Consider the following 22,731-nt stretch of genomic DNA (forward strand, 5'->3'; position numbering starts at 1 on the left):
TTTAAGACTTAGTAGAATATTGAAAAGAAAAAAGTTGAAGTATTCTGCAGTAACAACATCATAACCAGAGCTAGGCATATTACTAAAAATTTGCAGTCCATTTATCACCCTCCCCCTACAGTCGAGGTTCCCTTCTGCCGTCCCTCTATCCGCCATTTCGTTTGGCTGGACCAAATAGTAATCACCTATTGGCAGGTCCACCTATCATTTTAAACGGGCTTCTGTTAGTGTTTCCGTCTCTCAACTTCGACAAACTATAAACAATGAACCCCCCACCCCACACCCCGCACCCCCAACCCCCGGCTCTGAACATATTACAAATTTATCATAATTTGTTTTCTTTTCTTTGTCCAATAGTCTTCTGAGTTAGTTGCAACTCGATCCTGCCTTGAGCTTTTCTCAAAGTTTTTTTTTTTTTTTTTTCCTGACCATAAAGGTAATGTTTACGAATAAAACAGACACATTCCTGCCATGTTGACCTGAGAAACGACAAAATCTCAAGCTCCCCATTGATCCTGTTTTTGGCAACACGTGACAATCGAGTTGCACGTCTCAAATTCCCACATCCTCTGCAAACGGAGATCAGGAAGCCTTATGGCCTCGCTCGGTCATAGCAGGTCACTGTGTGCTCACAATCACTCCCAGACGTCTTTTTCTCACAGATGCTGGGTGGGGAAACAAGAGCACTCCTTTTGACTCCCCCTGAGGAGCCGGTATTAGCACGGACTGGGGAAATAAACTTGCGCTGGACCTGGATTTATTAGATAAGAAGTGATGCTAACAATGATAGCCATCGCAACATCTGTACATGTTTAGACGGTTCTTATGTACAGTGTGCAAAAAAACTCCAACTTAAGATACACACATCACTCTTAAAACACACTTAAAAAAATGCATACACTGCTCAGAAAAACGATTAGTATTTAGGTTTGGGTGCATTTTCAGGATGAACCTAAAATACAATATCATATTTATAGGTGAACTGAATTTGACCTTAGTGAAAAGTGCAAACAGTACTGAAACATTGAATTGGTGGATGGGTGCAAAAAATGTTTAGAGAAGCTACAGTATAATAAAGTTCAACTATAGTGTATGTGGCAGAATAGCTCTTTGGTAGTGAATGGTGATGCTCTGGAGACTGGAGGGAGTACATGCCAAGGAATAGACCGATTTAGCTTTTCGTTTGTTGCAGCTAACTAGCTGAGCAGCGTAATGGCTAGTTAGCGAGGGAGTTTGCTGTGCTAACGTTGCACAATCAACCTGGCAACACACACAGACCATCAAATATTTATTTTTCAGTTACATTTTTTTTTTCTTATATTTTGACAAGGATTGGAAAGTTGGACATAGCCCCGACTAACTGTTTCCAGTAATGAGGTTAAGATATGTTAGCATGAAGCTTACTGTCTTAATTTCGCCAAATAAGTTAAACCTTCTAGAAAGAAAGAAAATTGATAATGTGCTCATTTACAAAGAGCTAATAGCCATTATTTAAAAAGTATGATAGAAAATGATTACTCATGTAGCACTAATGAGTTGTAAGCTACTTTGCACTACTATTACAGTCATAAACCAATTAGCGCAAATCTGCGAGTAATCCATTTTACGCGCAACTTACTTCCATAGTCACCAAAATGTGCAAAAGTACTTTCTTCTTGCTCAGGTGATTGGCAAATATGGCAGCCGCAGGAGCTTTAAACATTTACAATGTCTGTATTTTCACACAGTTACCAAAGCTGACATTAGCTGATTTGTATACTTTGTTTGCGTCTACACATTTATCTAAAGATATCAGCCATAAAAATGTATTTTTAATTTAGCAAGTTCGTCTTTTAACAATCTCGTCATCAACCGGTTGTCTTGCTCATTATTGAAAGTCAACGATCACATTTTCCAAGTTTGATCACATGACGTTCTGCATATAGTGGATTGACACCTATCCAAAAAGGTTTTTGTAATTGACTATACAGTAGATGCCTCATATAGCGCCAAATTACTTTTTGATCTTAGACATGGCTTTGACATGAACACAAAAACAGCTAAGTGAGGCTAGGTTATTCCTAGTTAGGCCTTTGTCATTGATTAATATTTCCTAATACTGCCAAATAAAGCACTGTATAAAAGTGGACATCCAGGTACATGTTTTGTGAAGCACATCATTTCGAGAGGAAATCTTTCCTATGTACTCTCTGTGACCATTCGTTTGTGAAATATTCATTGATGCAGAGCGACTTTAAGCTCAAAAGTTGATGACATAATTAGGCTAAATGAATAATGAGTACATCAACGGGCGTGTTCGATGGAGAATTCATCGTCACTAACACGCTCTCCTGTTTTCCGACTCCTGGGATGGACGCGAGTGCTCATCTCCCGTCATTTCTTCTGACAGCCGGTTGTCTTCTTTTCCATTGTGCCACATCGTCCTGCCTTTTTTTTTTTTTTTTTTTTTTTTTTACTGGAATTGTGGCGGTAATTCAGAGTTCAGATGCATCCCGTGACTTGAAGTCCTCCAGGCAACTTGTCCATCCCAGTGAAACCTTTTTTCCTAGGTGTCTCTGCCAGTTTCATGCAAGGCTGTATCAGTAGTCCTAGTATATTTCTGTATATATTTTGGAAGGCTAACTGTTTATAATAGTGTCTGAGTGGCAAGTATTCAGTCGCTGTCTTTCCGCAAGCTGCGGTCGGTCAGCAGGTTGTTGGGCTCAGGGCTTTTGCACTGGACACTGGTGCCGTTCATTGCTCCGATGCTGCTCAGCTGGCTGTCCGAGTAGCACCAGCAACACAAACACGACTGCGGGGAACATGTGGAAAGAGGATAGAGAACGTTTTAGCAAAAACTGGTATTTTCAACGAGGTGTTTCTGCGTCTTGGGCAAGGCTTGCCTCCAGGCATGTTTTGTCTCCAGCCAATCTCCCCCCTCTTTGACAGTTCTCAGCACTTTGAAAACATTGTGAATTCATAAATCATTGTACATGTTGCATATGTCACGTCATTAGCTCTGTGTCAAACTTCATTAGCCCGAGTTTCGTGCTTCACGTTTGCCTCTTGGGGAGTGTTTACACCATAGAAAATGACAAGAAAGTGATGATATTTTGGACATTTGTTTATAAACTGTTAGCAGGAGTTCATCAAGTGATTGGCCTAAATCTTATTTAATTTGACTGAAATGGTGGCTTTCATCCAAAAGGACTACTTAAATCTCGGGCATGGGACTTTGAGACTTTTTTGTTGAGTCTTGCTATAAAAGACCATGTGCACCACATTTCATGTCAATCAGATAAACTGATATTGAGGGGCCATTTTTTTTCTAACTTTACAGGGGATGGAGTCAGGATGCTTAAAATACATACACCAAGATATACACGCTGGCAAAAGATGGTGAGTTTTCGGGCATTTTGTAGCCCTCAAAAAAGAATAATAAACAGCGATCCCAATTTATTAGTCTACCCTCAAGGCAGAGTAGCTGCACTCTATAAAATCTAGATGGCATTCCCAGAGGTTTGAGTTCCCACTGTACTGTATATGTCACTTATCAGTCGGAGGAATTACTTTACCTTAAAGCAATTTTTGAACTTTTTGCTGACAAAGTAGAGGATGATGGGGTTTATGCAGGAGTTGATTGTTGCGAGGTTGATGCTGAGGTAGTCCATAACCAATAGGAAGCTGGAAATATAATAAAACAAACATAACATAAGATTCATCTGCAAGTACAACAAGTAAAATAGTAAATAAAATAAAATAAATAATAAAGTTGCATGGCTTCAGGGCCATGGTTCATAATGGTCTCCTCGACTCACTTGAACAGCTCGCATCGCATCTCGTCATCCTGGTAGTAAACCATCTTCTTCAGGATTCTGCTGAGATGAAGCGGGAACCAGCAGAGGGCGAATATCAGGACCAGGCAGAAGACCGCCTTGGCCACTTCCCTTCTCTGCAGCGAGGGGGGGAAAAAAACATGACATTTAGAGCAGAAAAGTCTCTTAATATCAAGGACGCTAAAGACAAATCAGCACGGTCCATTAAGAGTTCTGTGTTGAAACACTCCGAAGCTTTGACAATCCAAGGTTTTATTCTGCCAAGATGTTGTCCAAACTGTTATTCCAAACTCTAGCAATTTCTTAATTGCCAATTTTGTCCGTTCTTAAGTTCTTTTGATCTCGTGGAACGTCATCTGTCGCAGCCCAAGTACTGTTCCAATTGAAAATACAAATAAACCAAGAACGCCCGGAATACCCAGATGTTGTTGTCAGCGAGCTAATAAACGATGCATCGGTTGGATACTCATGAAGGCTTGGCGAGGAAAATATCCCAAATGCATTTCGTATTGCTATCACAGAAATACATCAAAGTCGAGGGGGTAAGTTAAAAAGTACACAGCCTTTCCAATTGACAAAGAGACTCTGGTTCTTTGGAAGAACGTTGTTGTATATGTTTTTAGGAAGACCCTACTTGGCAAGTTCACAAGACCGTACTATGTGTTCTTCATATTGATAAATGGTCTCTTTCTTTTGTGGGGTTCATTGGCTATTCGAATATATAATATATATTTGCCTTCGGGTAAACATTTACATGTGTTTATTTTATAAATGATCTATCTTGGTACTGTAGCTAGTAGATATATATATATATATATATATATATATATATATATATATATATATATATATATATATATATATATATATATATATATATATATATATATATATAATATATTGTGCTATCCCACAACTTATCTTTCACTGTTCATCTGTATTGACATCTATCCAATAACTATCTAGCTAACTATCAAGTTAGCTAGCTCAGTAGGTATCTATGGTATCTATGTTGCCATCTATTTACTGTGTTAACTATTATGCTGTTGTCAGCATGTCTTGAGCTATTGAACCATCATGTCATGCTTCCTATGTAGGTAACTATTCTGCAAGCAATTTCTTCAGTTAGCTGTCTTGCTATCCATCATGCTAACTAACGTTCTTCATATTCTCTCAAGCACTTTAAAGGTGATGGTGGTAACTACCATGCTAGGTTTATCGAAACCTCTCAAGCTATGTATCTTGGTATCGATCTTGCTATCTACTGTGCTAACTATCTTGCTAAATATTGAGCTAGCTACTCCGTAAGTGACCTCTCAAGCTATACATCCAGCTAACTATCTACTTACTCACTGTACAACAACACCGTCTTCCTGGTTATATTCTTGCACTCCCTTGATGCACTTTCGTTTGCTTGGACTTTTTAATTTTTGAAGAAATTGAACCATTGGGCCTAGGTTACCAAGAGACTCCGAAAATTAACGAGACACCCTGAGAGATTTTTACAGAATTCTACCCTCAGGATACTTTTAAGGGGTGGTATGAGTGGGGCATCAAGGGGAAACTTAAGAAGGTAGGCAATCAAGAGGTCTGAGGGGCGCAAAAGTCGCAAGGGGTCAGGACTCGACTGAATGAATGACACTTGGAATGAGTCCGTCTAACCTGTTTGAGATGCTCGCTTAGGGCGATCCGCAGGCTGCCATTCCTGTTGTTGAGCATTTCGCAAGTCATCAGGGTATAGAAGACGGCGGTGCAGGTCAGAGGTACGCAGAAATAGAAACCAAACAGCCACCAGTCCTTTGCATCCTTGTAGAACTAGGAAGAAACATTCATCTTAGCCATGGGTTACACTTGGGAAGCTATTTATTAATATGTTTCTGCCAAAGGAGGCAGAAAATACTCTGCAGGTAGATCTTAGGCAGATCAAATTAGCATGGCAACAAATACAGGCTAAAATCTCAACTGTGACCCTCTCACTGCTGTCCTTGTTTTTCCAAGAATCCCTAAGATCTCAGTCAATCAATCAATATCTCACGAACGGGTGACTTTACCTCTCTCTATTTACGGCATTTTTTTTTTTTACATCATGTCGTCATCTTTGAAGGTTGAAAAAAGTGCAGAGCCCATTTCGACAGATAAAGGGAAGTCAATCCAAATATTTTTTTCACGAATATGTTCCCAGCAGGCCCACTTGTTGAAACACGTCATCCTGATTAATATTGCAATTGTGGAATAAGAGTTAATCCACCTGTTATTAGCCATCTCAGGGGGCAGCTATTTTGTCACTTCTGTTGACTGAAAATGACACCACAACTACCCAGGGCTCAGGTAACGGCCAATCACGGCTCAGCTTTAGAAAACAGGTGAGCTGTGATTGGTCGTTACCTGATCCCTGGGTAGTTGTGATGTCATTTCAAGTCGACAGAAATGACAAAATGTCCGCCCCCTGAGATGGCTAAAAATGGGTGGATTTTACTGCTTAACTCATATTCCACAAACACAATATTAAACAGAATGACGTGTTTAAACTAGTGGGACTGCTGGGAACATATTCTTGAAAAAAAATATGTTTGGGTTGATTTCCACTTTAAGGAATATAACGTACAGAACTGTTTTTAAATGTAGGTCATCAGACAAATGAAAGCGTAAAGGACAGATACACCTGAGAACTCTACGTGCAGTAATGAATTATTTGGCCTAAATCCCACCATTGCATGCTGTAGTAGTCTACAGCCTCATAATCTGCTGTAAAGCATTTTTTTATTATCATTATTATTATTATTATTATTATTATTTTACTAAGACGTCGGGATGTTGTTTCTACTGTCTGAGAGTGATTACTCCATTAGGCTGCATATGGATTAAATCTGTATGTGGCCTCAGGTTTTTGTGGCTTCAGATTTCAGGTCTTGTTTATTGAACTCAGCCTGTAATCAATTATGTCCTTGGGAAGAAAAAACAACAACCCACAATCAACTCAAAAACTAAGCAAAGTGGAGTCTGTGGATTTCTTTTTCCTCTAATCCAAACAGTCAATACATGCAAGCAGGTGCCCCTCTTATCTTCTTTCAAAATGCTTTGTCTCATCAAAACAAAAGAGAAAGAATTTTGATACTTTCGTAAAGACCAAGCACATCTTGGCTTCGAGTCAAAGTCAAACAGTCAAAATGGTGAAAGTAAGATGACGACCTACCACCATGAAGTCAGACTTGGGATGTCTCATCAAAACAAAAGAGAAAGACTTTTGATACTTTCGTAAAGACCAATCACATCTTGGCTTCGAGTCAAAGTCAAACAGCCAAAATGGTGAAAGTAAGATGACGACCTACCACCATGAAGTCAGACTTGGGATGTAGCATGCAAGTGCGGAGGGTTTCGTTCCGGTAGGTGAAGCTGACCATGTCGAAGCCCACGGCTTCAGGGATGGCTAGCACCATTGACAAGACCCAAATGGAGAGGATTTCCATTACTGTGAAGAGTGGGATCCCAACACCCTGCACTCGACTCCAAGATGCGACTGCCCTGTACCTGCCACACGGAAAGAAACGGAGATTTGGTTTAATTCTCCATCCATACTTTGGTCCAAAAATGTACCGAAGCTGGTCGGCGTGTTTTAGTGGAAATCGGATGTAGCTTTTATGTGTAGTTATAACCACCCACTACTGGGCCCTGCCACTAATTGCAAGAAACCACTTTTAATGAAAGACTACACTGAAAATGTACAGTATATAATCGTCATCTTCAACACCACTTATCCTGTACAGGGTCGTGGGGAGGTTCTGGAGCCTATGCCAACAGACTTCGGGCGAAAGGCTGACTACACCCTGAACTGGTCGCCAGCCAGCAGTATATAATTGCCTATATTAATAGTTTAAATTGTAAATCGGGGTGTGACGAAACCCGGTTTGAACTCGAAAGCCGTTTTTTTATTTAAAAGATGCCAGTGCATCGAATCGAACCAAATCAAATCGTTACACATTGAAATGTATTGAGATACTTAGGGAATCATCTTATTGGAGAGATATATCTTAGAAGGAATTGGCACATTTACAGTATTGACAAATTCATTCAAATGTGTGTAAAATAACAACAAAAAATTACATCATACGCTATTGAACTGAGCCATAGTATATCGAATCAAATTGTAACCTCACTGAGTAGAAACCAAACTTAATTATTCCACTTTGAAATCGAATCGTCCTTGAATCGTTTCGTACCTACCATATCGAAAAACATATTGAATCGTCTTATGTGGAGAGAAGCACACCCCAAGTAAATATGCAAGAAACTATGATCCCAAAACAGTTTAGTATCATTTAAAACTTATCTAAAACAGGTTCAACGAATTCAATAAATATATCTCTGTCTCTGCTTGCTATAGAGCTGTTGACTGTGCTATCTATCATGCTTAATACTAGTGTGCTTGCTGTCATTGAATTTAGCGATCTTGCAAGCTAGTTATCTCTCATGACAGTAGATAACTGTTGCGCTAACACAAGCTAGCTATTGAAAAAGCAACCGCTTGTACTATTTTGCTAACTGGAGTGCTGTGTGTCCCTTTCTCTCTGTCCCCATCCGTATCATTTTAATGTTTATCTAGCCGTATATCTACAGGATAGTCGTATCATAAATCATATCAATCTCCATAGCTATAGCTATACCCATATCTATCCACATCTATATCCATAACCATATCTGTGTACTATCTATGCTTCATTGCTATTCATCAATGCATACCAATCTATCTTTTGATTTAGGTAACCATCCATTATCCCAAAATAGTGATTCATTGTCTCTTAGTCTTGGTATAGCTAACAGATTTTCTCTCGCTCTCTTTTTATAAACGGCAGCACACCAAGCAGCAGCATAAACTGTTGAGTCAGCACAGCCCCATCAAACTTTCAAGAATCCATGTGGAGAGATGATCAATTGTTTATTTAAAATATCTAATATTTATTTACGTGACGTCGCCGAACAGACCCTGGCCTCTGTGTTTGATGGAGAAGGGGGGGTCCGCCCGTCGGCTTGTTTGCTTGTTTGTTTCATTAATAGAAAAGTGCTTGTCGAAAATGTTTTAGTAAAATCACGCATCAAGATTTCATGGACAAAACAATATATTTTTCATGGCGCATTTGAATTTCTCTGTTCGACAACATGGTGGCATCTATATTTTACGAAGCTCTAAACGAATCTGTCCCTTTTTTGCATCATCCTCTAATATTGAAACATGCAAGTACAGATATTTGTGTAAAAAAAAAAAATGCCCAGTGTAAAAAAAAAATATGGATCAGAAGCAGAAGTTTGTACACTACATATTCACCATAAATCATTCTTGTAGCCAGCAACACTGAACAATTCCCCCCAAAATGCGGGATAGGAATCTTTTGTTTCTCAGAAAGGGCGGCACGGTGGACGACTTGTTAGCACGTCCGCCTCACAGTTCAGAGGTCGTGGGTTCCATCCCGGCCCTGGCCTCCCTGTGTGGAGTTTGCATGTTCTCCCCGTGCCTGCGTGGGTTTTCTCCGGGTACTCCGGTTTCCTCCCACATTCCAAAAACATGCATGGTAAGTTGATTGGACTCTCTAAATTGTCCCTAGGTGTGATTGTGAGTGCAGATGTTTGTCTTTGTGTGCCCTGCGATTGGCTGGCAAACAATTCAGGGTGTCCCCCGCCTACTGCCCAAAGACAGCTGGGATAGGCTCCAGCACGCCCCGCGACCCTTGTGAGGATAAGCGGTATAGATAATGGATGGATGGATGGATGTTTCTCAGAATCTGTTGTGCCTTTGTTAATATCCCAAAGATCTTAATCAAACAAAATATCAGCTGTGTTTGATGTCATCTCTCTACTTACAACGTATCTTTTTTAAAATCGGGGTCACCCACAAAGGTTGAAAAAAGTAACAAACCTATTCTGACAAAATAAATAGAAAATACAGATATCAGCTCTCACATATAGAGAGTAACAGTGAAACGTTATTCGAAAAAATAAATACTCAAGTACAGATATCTGAAAAATCTACTCAAGTACAGTGTGTGTGTGTGTGTGTGGTCACATTACATTACAGAGTCTCCATCTTTCATTTCCTGGGGACTTACAATAACCCTGACCTTAAACTAACCCTCCCTTCATCTTTTTTATCGAACTAACTTTTGCAAAAACAAGCTCTCAAACGCATCATCTCTGTTTCCCATAATAGAAGGTCGTTAAACGAGAGCCTCAGAGAGCCTCTTATCTCGCCGGTTGTGTCTGCTGCATTCGCCCGTCATTATTTTTTCCATCATGGGGGGGGATTTCTATTAACGACCACGGGCAGAGTGGAACTTGACCTCACAGCATTCGCTCTTAAGACTGCTTTCGACGCTATACGTTACATCCGCGATGCATAATTCATCGACGTATTGTTGCAAAAATAGCGACCCATTCATCCGTAATGGAAGTTTCCAACAAAAACAAAACAATCATACATCATCCCCCACATGATAATGTGTAATTAGTTCAAGGTTCCTAACAAGTGATGACCTAAAAAAAAAAAATCATAAAATAACAGAATTGCTCCCTTTTTAATCCTCATGTGACTTATTGCAGGTCAAATTGACCTGTTTGAGTTTTAAAAGAACAAAATCAAAGACAATATTACAAAAAAAAGACTGACTGTTCTTTTCTTTTATTAAATTATGTTTTCACTGTTCTGCTTCAGTATTTTTATTTTTTGTCAGTTGTTTTGGCTGTTCATCGCTCATTTGGAAAGAAAAACAATCACAACATTTCTTCTTCTGCGGAAATGGTTGATGATGTGTCGTAAAAAGCTGAAAATTCCCTTTTGGACCTTTCAACATGGAGTTTGTAGGACTTGGCGTGGTACATGTCTGGCATGCATATTACAGTGCCTTCAGTCATTTCTTCAGCTCCCTGTAAGCAGCGATATAACACTGTTGTCTAAATACAAAAAAATCCAATTTTTACGAGCCCATTTTCATACAAACATGCACACGTGAGTTAAACTCAGACTGTGTAAGCACTGACCTGTCAACGCTGAGGGCGCACAGGTTCAGGACGGTGATGCCCACTGAGGCTTTCTGCAGGAAGGGAACCAGCTTGCAGAGGAACAGGCCGAAGGTGCTCTCGTGAAATGGCCACCGTGATGCCAGTAGCTGGAGGGGAAAAAAAAAACAACAAATCACAATGACATAAGTGACGAGGGCTTTGTGACCTTCACTTAAACCCAACAACTCTGCATGGGACAAACCTTCTAACCAATAAAAATAACTGATCAGTAGTTGGATTGGATACTTGAATCTTAATTCATGTTCATCTTAGCAAGACATTAGGGACAATTGTTTTGCGCTTTGGGAAGCCCTTTTATGTTTTGGATGTGTGTAATGATTGAATGATTGCCAGACTGACATGTTGATCAGCCAATGGTTACTTTGCATTCATGTGATAAGCTTGAATTGCTTCTTTGGTAAGAAAAGTCCTTCTTACAAAAAAGGCTTATCGATCGACCTTTTTCAATAGTGCCGTCAGGGCGTTTTTTAAAATTTACCATTCATCGGATCAACAACTCTCACATGCTCCCCCATTTTCACATCTTCTCTCTGCGCCTGAACTTGCCCTACCACCTACAATAGGCGCCTATCAGGTTATGCCAAACACAATGACATCCAATCAGTGTCCATTTAGGGTGTAACATTGACCATTTTTTTATTTTTATTTGCGACTTCTGGCGAAGAGCAAAATGTGTGTTCATATCATGATTCGTCAGGGTTTGTTCAATGTCACAACTATTCGCATAACCTTTGCCAATAGTTTTAGTGTTTTTTTTTTCTTTTCTCGTAAGGAAATTTTGAACATGTTCAAAATTCACTTGCAACAAGAAAGGTACAGGTGAACTTTTGTGACCTTGAACGAACCCTGACAAGTACGCAATATTCGTTACTCCATCCAACGTGACATTCAGTGGGATAGGGGCTTAAGCGAGTGTAAGCTAATCGACAACCATGGTTGTTATTAGTTAACGAAAACTAACGAAATGGTTAAAACCAAAATTGAAAAAAAAAACCCGACATCTTACATTTATAAAACTAACTGAAACTAACTATAATTTTAGCCGAAAATATACCTAGTGTTCGTCTTTTTCAATTAATATCATATGAACTTTGGAGTGAATTTCTAATGCATTTTTTTCAGTATTGCTGTACGTCTTTACAGAAGAAGGAAGGTCAAACAGTCGTTTGAGATTTTTAGTTTATTTTACTTTACTTGCGCAATACTTAGTGAACCGTTATTTTTTTTCTGACACACAACACTCCATATATTAAATAAAACCTCAAATTAATCCTGAACCTAATAAAAACTCAACTAAAATGAACCATTTTTGAAAGAATAAATACGAACAAACTTGCTCTTCCCTCTTCTGTACTGTAACTGAAACTGAACTTAAAAAAACAGAAGTCGAAAGGAATTAAAAACTACCTATGATGAAAAATCCCAAACTACTATAACCCTGCAACCAATGACCCATTTACCTCTCTTTCGCCCTTCCTGTTAGCATAATGGCTTCCCACTGCCTTCGCCCATTACCGAGCTGACTTTTAATGTCTCATTTGATAGCCGACACATCCTGCTTTTATTGTTCAGAAATCACATGGAGCTCTTACAGCCCAGCGCGGTGGAGATGCGTACTGTATGTCGTCTTGGCACGTTTCCTTCAAGGGGATACGAGACGCATTAGGCTTAAGATAAGGGAGGAACCCCGCGTTGTAGCTTCCTGGATCCTCCTATTGTTTACGCCAGCTGTTTAAGTTTTCCCACAGGCGAGAAGAAAGGCACTTGGGTCACTGTTTTTACTTTGTGGGCATCTTGATTATTTTGAGCTTCGTCATTACAGCTCCGAGGAAGAGGACATAGAAGAGGCTTTAAAGTGGTCCCGGCGTCATTGTTTATGCATTGTCCGCTTACCCCCACTCTCCCGCCCCGCTCTTAAGGCACTTCGTTTATCATCCTGAAGTTGTTAACCCTTTGAGCTCTTTGCTGGCCATTTTTGTTCCTTTTTTTAAACTTTTTACCGGGAGTTGATTTTTGTCCGATTTTTATTTCCATCGACAGCTCTTTAAATTTATCAGCCATACAGATACTCTAGGCATGTTTTACACCATTTACGGCACATAATTTCTTTGACTTTAAACACCCTTTTAAAATAATATAAAACATTTATATGTGTATAATATATTTAGAGAGAAAGAGTAATGGATAACCCAAACATTTTGTACATCAATAATCTACACCAAATATCGTCACCCTCTAAAAAATAATCGAAAAGTAATGTTTTCACTTTCTTCAGAAAACACTTAAAACTGAACCACATTCTGATGATCTTATATGTATTAATAATTTTATTTCAGGCGTAAAATTGAATGATCTTTTCAACTAAGGATGCAGCCGATTTTACCAGAGGTGGCCAGCATCCTGAGGAGATGTTTAAGGCAAGCACAATTATTTTGTCAAAATATGGCGTAGGCCATTATTGTAAGAGGCTGACGATATGTACAATATAAAATTACACTATAGCCGATGCTTTGTTTTGCCGTAAAAAGCAGGATTTCTGCCAATGTTATTGAGTAATTTTCTACAAAACCTAGCTAGCTTAATGCTAACACATAATACAAAACACCATAGATCAGCTAACAAAACTAGCATCAATGTCAAGGTAATTTTGAATGCCATTTTTGTGGTCGTTTTCCAACTTAGACTAGAACTGATTGCTCTTGTTAACATGGTTACATTAGCTTAACACTGCACTACAAGTAGCAAAAAAAAATCAAACAAACATGAATAAATATAAAAAGAATACAGACCAAGGGTTGCTAACAAGCTGAACGGGTAGTAAAATCAAACAAGGCCCGAGAGATCAACAAACCATTTCTTTTTTTTCTTTAAAAAAAAAGAAAAAAAAGAAAAGTGATTTATCTTCCTGGAGCTGCTATTTTCATAAGGCCTCCAGATAAGGATAGTGACTAATGTCCCAGGTCAACTTAAGGCGACACGCATGTGCGGCCAAAGTGTTTATTTTAGCCGAACGTATCCCAGCACCTCTCATCACCCATGTGGCCACACGAGGGGGGCGGGGAGAAGATAACGGCGGCCCGGCTGATTGCCCTTTCCCGTCTATATGCGTCCTACCCTGGGCCTTTCCCGTCTGTACTGTTTAAAGCAACTCACAGGATTTACTTGATTGTGTAATTTTGCTCTTCATGGGTAGGCGGAGACTTGACTTTTTGTATAAAAGCCATTCGAAGTTTGTTCACACAGCCGTTGCAGCTTCCTGTATTAAGATAATTAGCTGGGTGCTGGCATCAGTGCCATACACTCTCCACTCGCCGGTATATACATTAGATAATGTGATTTAAAATAATACTTAACCAAATTCATGATAATATACTGTTTGTCGGCTTACCAGTGAATGACATAGAAAAGCATGTAGCCATAGTGGAAAAGTATGTAGCCTCAGTGGACAATCAAGGTAGCCGCTTTAAAAAAATGTCCACACTCGCCACTCCCCAGTATGTAGATTTTGAGATTTAAAACCATACTTAATGATGAAATAGTGACGACTCGGTGGCCAACGCACACAAGTATGTAACACACAATTTGTCAGTTAATCCGGTGATCGGATGTGCACAACTGGGGTAAAAAAAGAGCACAGATGAGTGAGCAGTTTTGGTGGACAAAACTCAAAATATTGAATACTAGATATGTGAAAAAGAAAGATAGTGTTGATTTCATCTTATTGAATTATGACATATGCGCTGGTGGCAGTGAACTTCGGGTCAGTCACGTGGTGGCCCCGGGCCAGCGGGCCGCCGTTAATGTCGGACAGACACTAGTGATTACAGTTACTGTGAACCCCATCCTGAGACTCTACCCATGAATTAGTATGTGTTTTTAGCTTTTATTTTGATTGTTTTTAATTTTACTCACTTGTTCATATGTTTTTCATGTACAGCATTTTGTTGTAGTTACGATTGTTGCTGTTTTTTTAGGTGCTCTAAAAATCAAATCAAGTTAAGTTGAGTAATTGATGCGTTCCTGAAAAAAAGTTTACAATTGCTGATTTGTCTAGATCAGGTGTGTCCAAACTTTTTCGTTTAAGGGCCACAAACAGAAAAATGGAAGGGCTACTTTAAAATTATTCAGCTTTAGTTTATTAAACATTATAAAAATCAATAAATCAAGCAATTATATATTGTTTATATTCAAATTACTTTGATAAACTGCTGCATAACAACTTTCTTCAAAGTTATGAGGCAAATAGTTGAGGATTTTTTAAAGATTTTGGGGTGGCCAAGGGCACTGTATCCCACTAGACTAGATCCGCCCCTGCACCGAACATCAGACGAATCCCATCTCCACATTCAGAACCAAAACAAGAGCAAACAAGTAAGCTGACCATTTTTGAAACAGTTACTTGAGCATCAATAATGTGATATATTCATAAATTGGACCTTGTCACAAAGCATAAAAAAGAAGAAACCTTTTGCTTCTAAAGTTGAATGATCTTTATTCATCACAGTGTTTTGAAGAGAAATTGTGTTATTATTGTCATCGTAAATAATTGTACAAATAATTTGTATCTTTGCATATCTTGAAAAGCTCTATAGTATATAAACTAATTAACCACCCCCCCCTTCTCACTCTGCCCACCTTCACCCTTTTTTTTACTTGCCTTAGGCTATGTCAGATTTAATTTTTAGTATATGGGACCGTAGTTTGCTCACTGATGGTCTCGATCAATGTTTCTCAAACTTTATTCAGGCAATTCATAAATTTCACAGCGGAAAAAATCTCACGGCACACTACTCACCAAAACGCTTCGCAAAAAGTGGCTATACAGGGTCATTATGTACCTTGTGGAAGACCATTTTATTGTTTTGCCTGCTACGATAAGTAGTTGACATAAATAAACTAACAAAACAGCTTTTTTTTATTACAAAATCTTTTTTTTTTTTGTCAAAACAATTGACATTGGATAATTTCCCGCAACTCTCGCGGAACACTAATGTGCTACGGCACACTGGTTGAGAATCACTGGTCTAGATGAAGCTCCTCAACTCAGTTCACCAAAGTTAATTTCCCCCAAAATGCCACAAGATGGCAGATAAGCAATATTTTTGTTACTCTGGCTTGAGCTCCAAAACAGCGGATAGATTTTTCAGGAATATCAGAGGATAGGCAATTTATTTATTTATTTATTTTTATTTATTTTTTTTTACCAAATTTCACGCTATCAATTTTGGGTGTTTCACCGTTATAACCGCCCCGCTGCTGGCAACCGCAACAAACCGACTCTACCTTGTATACGTTGATGGGAATGTCAATGACGATGTAGATGAGGTCCCCCAGGGCCAGGCTGGCGATGAGGGCGTTGGGCCCGTTCCTCATACACTTGTGCTGGTAGATGATCCTCAGCAGAGTGGCGTTGCCCACCAGGCCCACCACAAACACCAGCACAGAGATCAGCGTGTTGATGTACTTGAAGTAGCCGTTGATGGAGGTCGTCACCAAGCACATGGGCGGCGGTACAGGCCTCCTCACCACCGTGGCGTTGGCCAACACCACGGCCTCCGGGTGGGCCGCGGGCCCCGGGCTGGGCCGTAGGGTGGAGGAGTGCTGGAGATATCCCGGCTCGAAGTGCTCCTCCTCGGCTCCGGCGCTGTTTATCTGGCACATTCCTCTGGCCGCCATACAGGCCATTAGCAGCAGCATACGCAAGGCCGTGTCGCCCATTATGGAACACTGTCTGCGCTTTGATTCCACTCCCCAGTTATCACTAAAGCAACACAAGGAAGAGAAAAGATTTTGAAAATAATAACCTGCATAATCTGCATGCTTTTAAGTACTATTTTTTGTATAGCAGGGCAGTTTGATATTTACCCTTTGTGATTGTTTGCATTGTGATGAATCAGATAATTTACTGTTGAAAAGCTCAAATTCCTAGCAGTTGCACAATTTCAAACATAAGATTCAGCGATTATCAAAAGTAATCGTCGATAAATTGCTCCTAAATTACTTGTCAATTAATGGTTGCACCTCTTCATATATGTATATATATATTGGGGCTGCAACTAACGATTGTTTTAATAATTGATTGTGTTTATTATTTTGTTCATTAACTCATTCACTACCATTGACAAATTTACTTGTCTTTTCACAGTCCAGCCATTCAATCCCAGGAATGTATTTATATTTTTTCTATTTTTTCAAACATTAGGGTAAAAGAGGGTCTGAAGATGTCTGGTAGTGAATGAGTTAATGAATGAATCGAATTAAAAAAAAAATCCTCCATCTCTTTATTCAAAATGATTTCAAATTGACAGTGTAGAAATTGCATAAACCTAAATTATGATTCACTTATTGATTTGGTCTGTAATGCCAGAAAATAGGCAAAAAATGTTGATTATTACTATTCAAAGTACAAGCAATTGTTGTATTTTGATTCAACACAAACAATATTTATTCTGCCCTCCATAATTTTAGGCATCCTCAGTTATGTGTGCTTTAGTTTGTAATAAATTGAATAATTTTTCATATTTTTCAATAATATGGGACAAAAAAAAGGAAAATCCAACCTTTAATTCAAGTGCATGTACTGTATTCAGTGGGGGGGAAAATCCCACTTAAGAAATAATTCTACATCCAATATGTGCCACAATTATGAGCAACCTTGACGCTAATACATTGTACAAGCCCCTTTTGCAAACAAAACAGGACTTGGTCTTTTCCTATAATGTTTCACAAGATGGGAGAATACAGAAAGAGTTATCACTGACCATTCCCCTTTGCACAATCACTCTGAATCATCCAGTGAACTGAGTCCTCTCCTCTGTGCTCTCCTTTTAGCTCACTCGACAGGCTTTCAATGGGGTTGAGGTCAGGGGACAGAGATGGCCATGGGAGGAGCTTGATTCTTTGTCTGCTGAACCATTTCTATAATTTTCAGCATGAGAGTATGCTTTTGTTCTAAAAATTGGAATTATTTTAAGGCTACATCTTAACCAGGGGTGCTGATAATTATGGAGGGTACTGGATGTAGTATGAGGGGTATCCATCTCTTCAATTCAAGACAATTTGACATGTATCTCGATACATGGATTCAATACAATTCAAGGGCGTTACGATTCACAATTCGATTTGGTTCGATAAGGGACAGCTCAGTTCGAGAGGGTTTGGTGCAATGGGTTGTTGAAAGTAAAGTTCATTTTACTTTAGGAACTTTTGTCATGTTAATTAACAGGCACCAACATGAATAGCTCTCCAAAGTCCAAACTATTCAAGTTAATCCAATTCAAGGAAAGAAGAAATCATCATGAACATAAAAACAATGTAGGCTGATTTATGACTTTCTTGACCGGTTCAAATTATGTTTAGACAGATTAATTAGTTTGTGTACCAGTGCACTCACGTCTATTAAGTCAAAACTGATCGGTTTTCTAATCGGTTACACCCATAACACATAAAACATATGTATATAAACAAAATGAAGGAAAAAAAAAATGGGGGGTAGTGTTTAGTTTATACCCAACTGTTGGGTTGATATCCTATCAACAATACATAACAAACACTGAGGCTTATAAGGCATTTTCATGATGATTCTATTTCAGTTTAAAAACAATGTAACATGTCCATGGAGGGTGGGGGGTGGGGGGGGGGGGGCGACAGACTCTACCATTTGTCACGTGAAAAGAGTAGGTAAAGTTTTAAAAAGCTGTCAGCTTGACGGTTAAAGCCCTTTGCATCATGTCACGTCTCCTTCGCCCCCGAGTCGTTCCTGATTCAAAGTCCCGCCTGTCACCAAGTACACAAAGAACTATTTAGCAGCCAGCCCTTCAAGTAGCATCACAGTTTAGCATCAGCGCCGTGCCCGCCGGGACCCGTGACAGCACGCAAACTCATCTGTGCATCAATAATAAATACATTTTTTGCTTCTTTTTTTTTTTTTTTTTTTTTTCCACCTACCGCTTCTTATAAAATTGTCTGCCGCCCGGCCCCCTCGGAAAGCGTCAGGCAAACTTTCAGCTGAAGCCCCCAGACATCTGTATCACATCACATGAGTAATTAACGCGCTATCAAAGCCGCAGCCGGATCCCCTCTTGATTTGAGCAAAGGCGTCCGTCTGCTCCGAGGTGCCGTCGCATTATGGCTCACTGTTTCCTGTGGAGTGTGTGTTCTCTTGTGTGTCTATGTGCGCGTGTGTGTTTCAGAGCACCAGCGAGACACTTTGACTGGGTGGGATAGTAAATCTCCACCTCCCTTTGGTAACAGACCGGGCCCCCCTTTGGAAATAACCCCCCACCCTCCCCACGTCGCTCCTCTCTGAGGCACCGCCTGCCGACACCCATCTCGAGGCACGCACACTCACACGAAAACACATATCTACAATCATCGTCAGGTTTTTCATGGTTCTTGCCCTTTTGGCAAAGGTGACATCCAGGCTTGTGCCACACAAAGAGAAAAACTATTTCAAAACACACTTACACTCACTCACACTCTCGCACGAGAACACACCGTCTGTTTTCAGATATTGCGCACGTTTGCCAATTTGGCAGACCGGTCTCCGCCAAGCTGTACATGCCGCCGCAACAGAGGGATTGTTGTTGGAGATTAAGGTGGTGGAGTGACAATTTGGTGGCAGAAAGTTAAACATAAAAGATAATCAGTCTGCTTTCATGAAGGACTACAGAAATCGGAGAAGAATTAGTGTTGAGAGACTGAAACCACAACATTTGGACAAGTTGAAGTTAAACAATGGCTTTAAATGATTACTCGATTATTGAAATACTTGTCAATTAATTTGATAATCGATCAGTTGTCGATTAACCGATTGATTTTTACACCTCTAGTGCTTATTAAAATGACAAAAAGAACCGCCACTTGTCTAACGCGATTTTGGTGAAATTGCCTGCGCTCATCTGCAAAAGTACCAACATCAGGTCTAACCCACCTCCAAGGAGAGTTAAACGGCACACAGTGCAGGATTTGCACTGTATACGAAATTATTGCCCTAATAAGCCTCTTCACTCATGTCTTTTTTTGTGCATCTCGTCCTCTTGACAAAGGTGAATTATAGGATCGGGCCACACAGAGGTAGAATGACAAGAGTCTGATATGGTTAAATGGAGCTCATTCTAGTCCACTTACAACTTCTATGACAGTAAGCAATGTCGGTAAGTGACAAAAGGTGACATCCTTTCTAATCATGTGGACTTTATTCTTTCCGGGGAACAATTTGACTGGTCCGCACAAGGAAGATGAAAGGATTAACTTCCGTCAACCCTGTAAGGCTTTTTTTTTTTTTGGTGCATTTCCACATGAAAAAACTTGTCTTCATAGATAGGTGGGATGTCAAGGGTTGCGCCACAAAAAGATAAGAAGACAGAAATACACACACATAGCCTGAAAGGGCCAAATAAGATCAGCATATTATTGTTCTTGTGCCGACCAGCCAAAAGGTCCCAACCATGCAAGCTTCGAAGTCCATCTAGAAAGAAGACAAAAACACAGACAGGAAGCGATAGCTCAGAACCAGTAACCTGCTGTCACACTGATGACCACGCTGAGCTCTGAGTGGGTGGTCCATGTGAATCACGGTTTGGACAGTAGACACAAAGGGAAAACAACATATTGATACAACACCAGACATTTCAGAAATAATTGGAAAAACGCATATTTAGAATTATGTTTTCAAGCAATAAAGTATATATATTTTGATAGGGCCTGACCGATATGGATTTTTTTTTGTGGCTGATGCGGGTTCAGATGTTTGTCAGGATAACATTCTGAAAACTGATTAATCGGTCGATTAATTTTAAAAATATATAATAGATCAAAGAACGTTTTTGGGGTCATTCAACACTTACTGTACAACAATTAAGATATGAAGTACAGGTGGAATATTTGACTGTTTGGAAATTTTTTCCTATAGCAGGGGTCGGCAATTTTATTGGCCATAATTTAAAACATAACTTTTGTATAAAACAAACAATAACACCCATGCTGCTTTTACGTAATGTGATTGTTCTAGCTACCAACGACTGCATTGTTGTTCAGGAACAAACAAACAAAGAAAAAAATGAAAGTCCGTTACTGCAGCCAAATAAGACAATTTCGCTTCAAAATAGTATGGTTTCTTGGTTATCATGATCCAGCTCCTATTAAACTAAGACACTTAAATCCATCTACAGTAGATTTAGAGACATGACAGCATATGCTGTATGCCCAGGGTATTAAAAAAATACAACGAAATCTGCTTCTTGAATGTGAAGTTAAAAAACAAAATAAACTGAGGGTAAAACTAGCAACCGTTGTCGGTAAAATAAAATCAAAAATCCAAATGAAATAAGTGATAACCACAATCAAGACATATTATACCCTCACCCATGATAGGCTGCCCGAGTGATGAGCAAAGACAGTTTAATGTAAGGTAGCGCGGGGGGAGAAAAGTGCTTCTAGTTCCATTATGGATTTGGAAATGGACCGTTTAGCGTCACGTGCGCTGAGAGCAGGAAGAGGGCCATCGGAAAAATCCACTTTTTAAGAACACTTAAACCAGTGGAATAGATGAAACATTCACATAAAACTGCATATGGTGCCTTCATAATCCCAGAAAATAATGCAGAATAAATATACACAGTGGGTATATGAGTATATGTATATAAGTCTACGGACCCCTGTACAAATGCTGTTTTTGGGATATGCTGAAAAAAAAAAAAAAAAATCATCGGTACCCTCCTACCAACTCAAGAACCACGACCAAGGGAGGTAAAATTCTCTGACCTTCCACATCCTGGCTACCACCTCTTCCAGCTCCATCCCTCAGGGCGGCGCTATCCAAATATGCACACAAAAACCAGCAGACATTCCAAAAGCTTCTTCCCTCTTTCCATTGACTCCCTAAACACTCCCACAAACCTACAAACAATGGGGGTCCACTTTGTATCATATCAATTTTCCCCATGAATTGAAATGCTGCTAAAAAAAAATGGAAATGTTGTGTTTTTAATAATAAAATAAATAGCACTGTTGTGCAAACATAATAAAACCTAATAAAATAGATTGTAAAGATAAACAGATATCATCAAGTGTAATTACTGCAGGTGCTGTCGTAGTTTTGTATTGATATATGCCTCTATAGAGGTGTGGCCTTGTGAGTGACTTTAGGCGCATGAGTCGGGTTGGTCGGTTTGTCTGCGTGTGAGCGTTTGGACGTGAGTCGTGGCTTATAGCAGCTCCTTGCGACTCTTCTCATTTCGTATTTGCGTGTTTGAATTTTTGTCCTGGAATGTGAGAGCATTGCAACACCGTTGTTTTTTTTGTTTTTTGTTTTTTTTGCATTATTTTAACTTCAGTTGTAACTTTTCTCTTTCCTCCTAGCTTTCACAGTTCACTTGCAGGCGCTTCTGCCGTCGTCCGATGTGACTTAATTGGGTAATGCCAATATTTACCGCCATTCAAAATTAACAGGATCGTGTCGTCTTTAATTGTACTCATGAATACGCCATGCCTGCTTAATAAGTCATGGTCAACAGTGGTGAATGTTTAATTCATCGGGACGTGATTTGCTGAAGGCATCTCGCCCTCCCTCCAAACCAACCCCCCTTGAAAAAAAAAAAAAAAAAAAATCCACCAAAGTCCCTCGATTGCTGTGACATTTCAACTTTTTGCGGCAGAGTCTTTGTTAGTAAAGCCATTAATATATAAATGATGAAACCTTTACCTGCTCCCCAGTCGACGCTGCCGCCACAGCAGCTTTCATGTTGTTGTTGTTGTTTGGATGCTAATCGCGTATTAATGCCATTCCGTGTGAACTCCAAGATGGCAGGCTGCCTGGTAATTCACACGCTTGTTCTCTGATGGCATC

At 39.6% G+C, this 22,731-nt stretch overlaps 1 protein-coding gene across 2 annotated transcripts; it reads right to left on the reverse strand.

The window, feature by feature from the left end:
- Window positions 1–740: 740 nt before the first annotated feature.
- ednraa (endothelin receptor type Aa) lies at window positions 741–22,616 on the reverse strand. Of its 2 annotated transcripts, none has more exons than XM_086033900.1 (8): window positions 22,588–22,616; window positions 16,167–16,644; window positions 10,842–10,969; window positions 7,145–7,343; window positions 5,478–5,630; window positions 3,798–3,931; window positions 3,555–3,663; window positions 741–2,791 (listed from the first exon to the last, which is right to left on the reverse strand). In XM_086033900.1, exons 2-8 carry the CDS (start codon window positions 16,599–16,601, stop codon window positions 2,654–2,656), a joined length of 1,296 nt encoding a protein of 431 aa, XP_085890026.1. In that variant the 5' UTR covers window positions 16,602–16,644; window positions 22,588–22,616; the 3' UTR covers window positions 741–2,653. The 2 variants fall into 2 exon arrangements, with proteins under 2 accessions (XP_085890026.1, XP_085890025.1); XM_086033899.1 differs by lacking the exon at window positions 22,588–22,616 and adding an exon at window positions 18,831–19,065.
- Window positions 22,617–22,731: the final 115 nt, after the last annotated feature.

Source organism: Filicampus tigris, chromosome 6 (assembly GCF_054856515.1).
Source record: "Filicampus tigris isolate MCC_2025a chromosome 6, RoL_Ftig_1.0, whole genome shotgun sequence".
Classification (NCBI taxonomy): domain Eukaryota; kingdom Metazoa; phylum Chordata; class Actinopteri; order Syngnathiformes; family Syngnathidae; genus Filicampus; species Filicampus tigris.

Excerpts from the sequence above, each read along its gene's own strand:
- ednraa (XM_086033900.1), bottom strand. The coding sequence starts at position 16,601 with ATGGGCGACACGGCCTTGCGTATGCTGCTGCTAATGGCCTGTATGGCG. Across the intron at positions 7,344-10,841 it reads TGCGCCCTCAGCGTTGACAG|GTACAGGGCAGTCGCATCTT; the intron begins GTCAGTGCTTAC and ends TCCGTGTGGCAG. Across the intron at positions 3,932-5,477 it reads TAAGCGAGCATCTCAAACAG|AGAAGGGAAGTGGCCAAGGC; the intron begins GTTAGACGGACT and ends CCCTCGCTGCAG.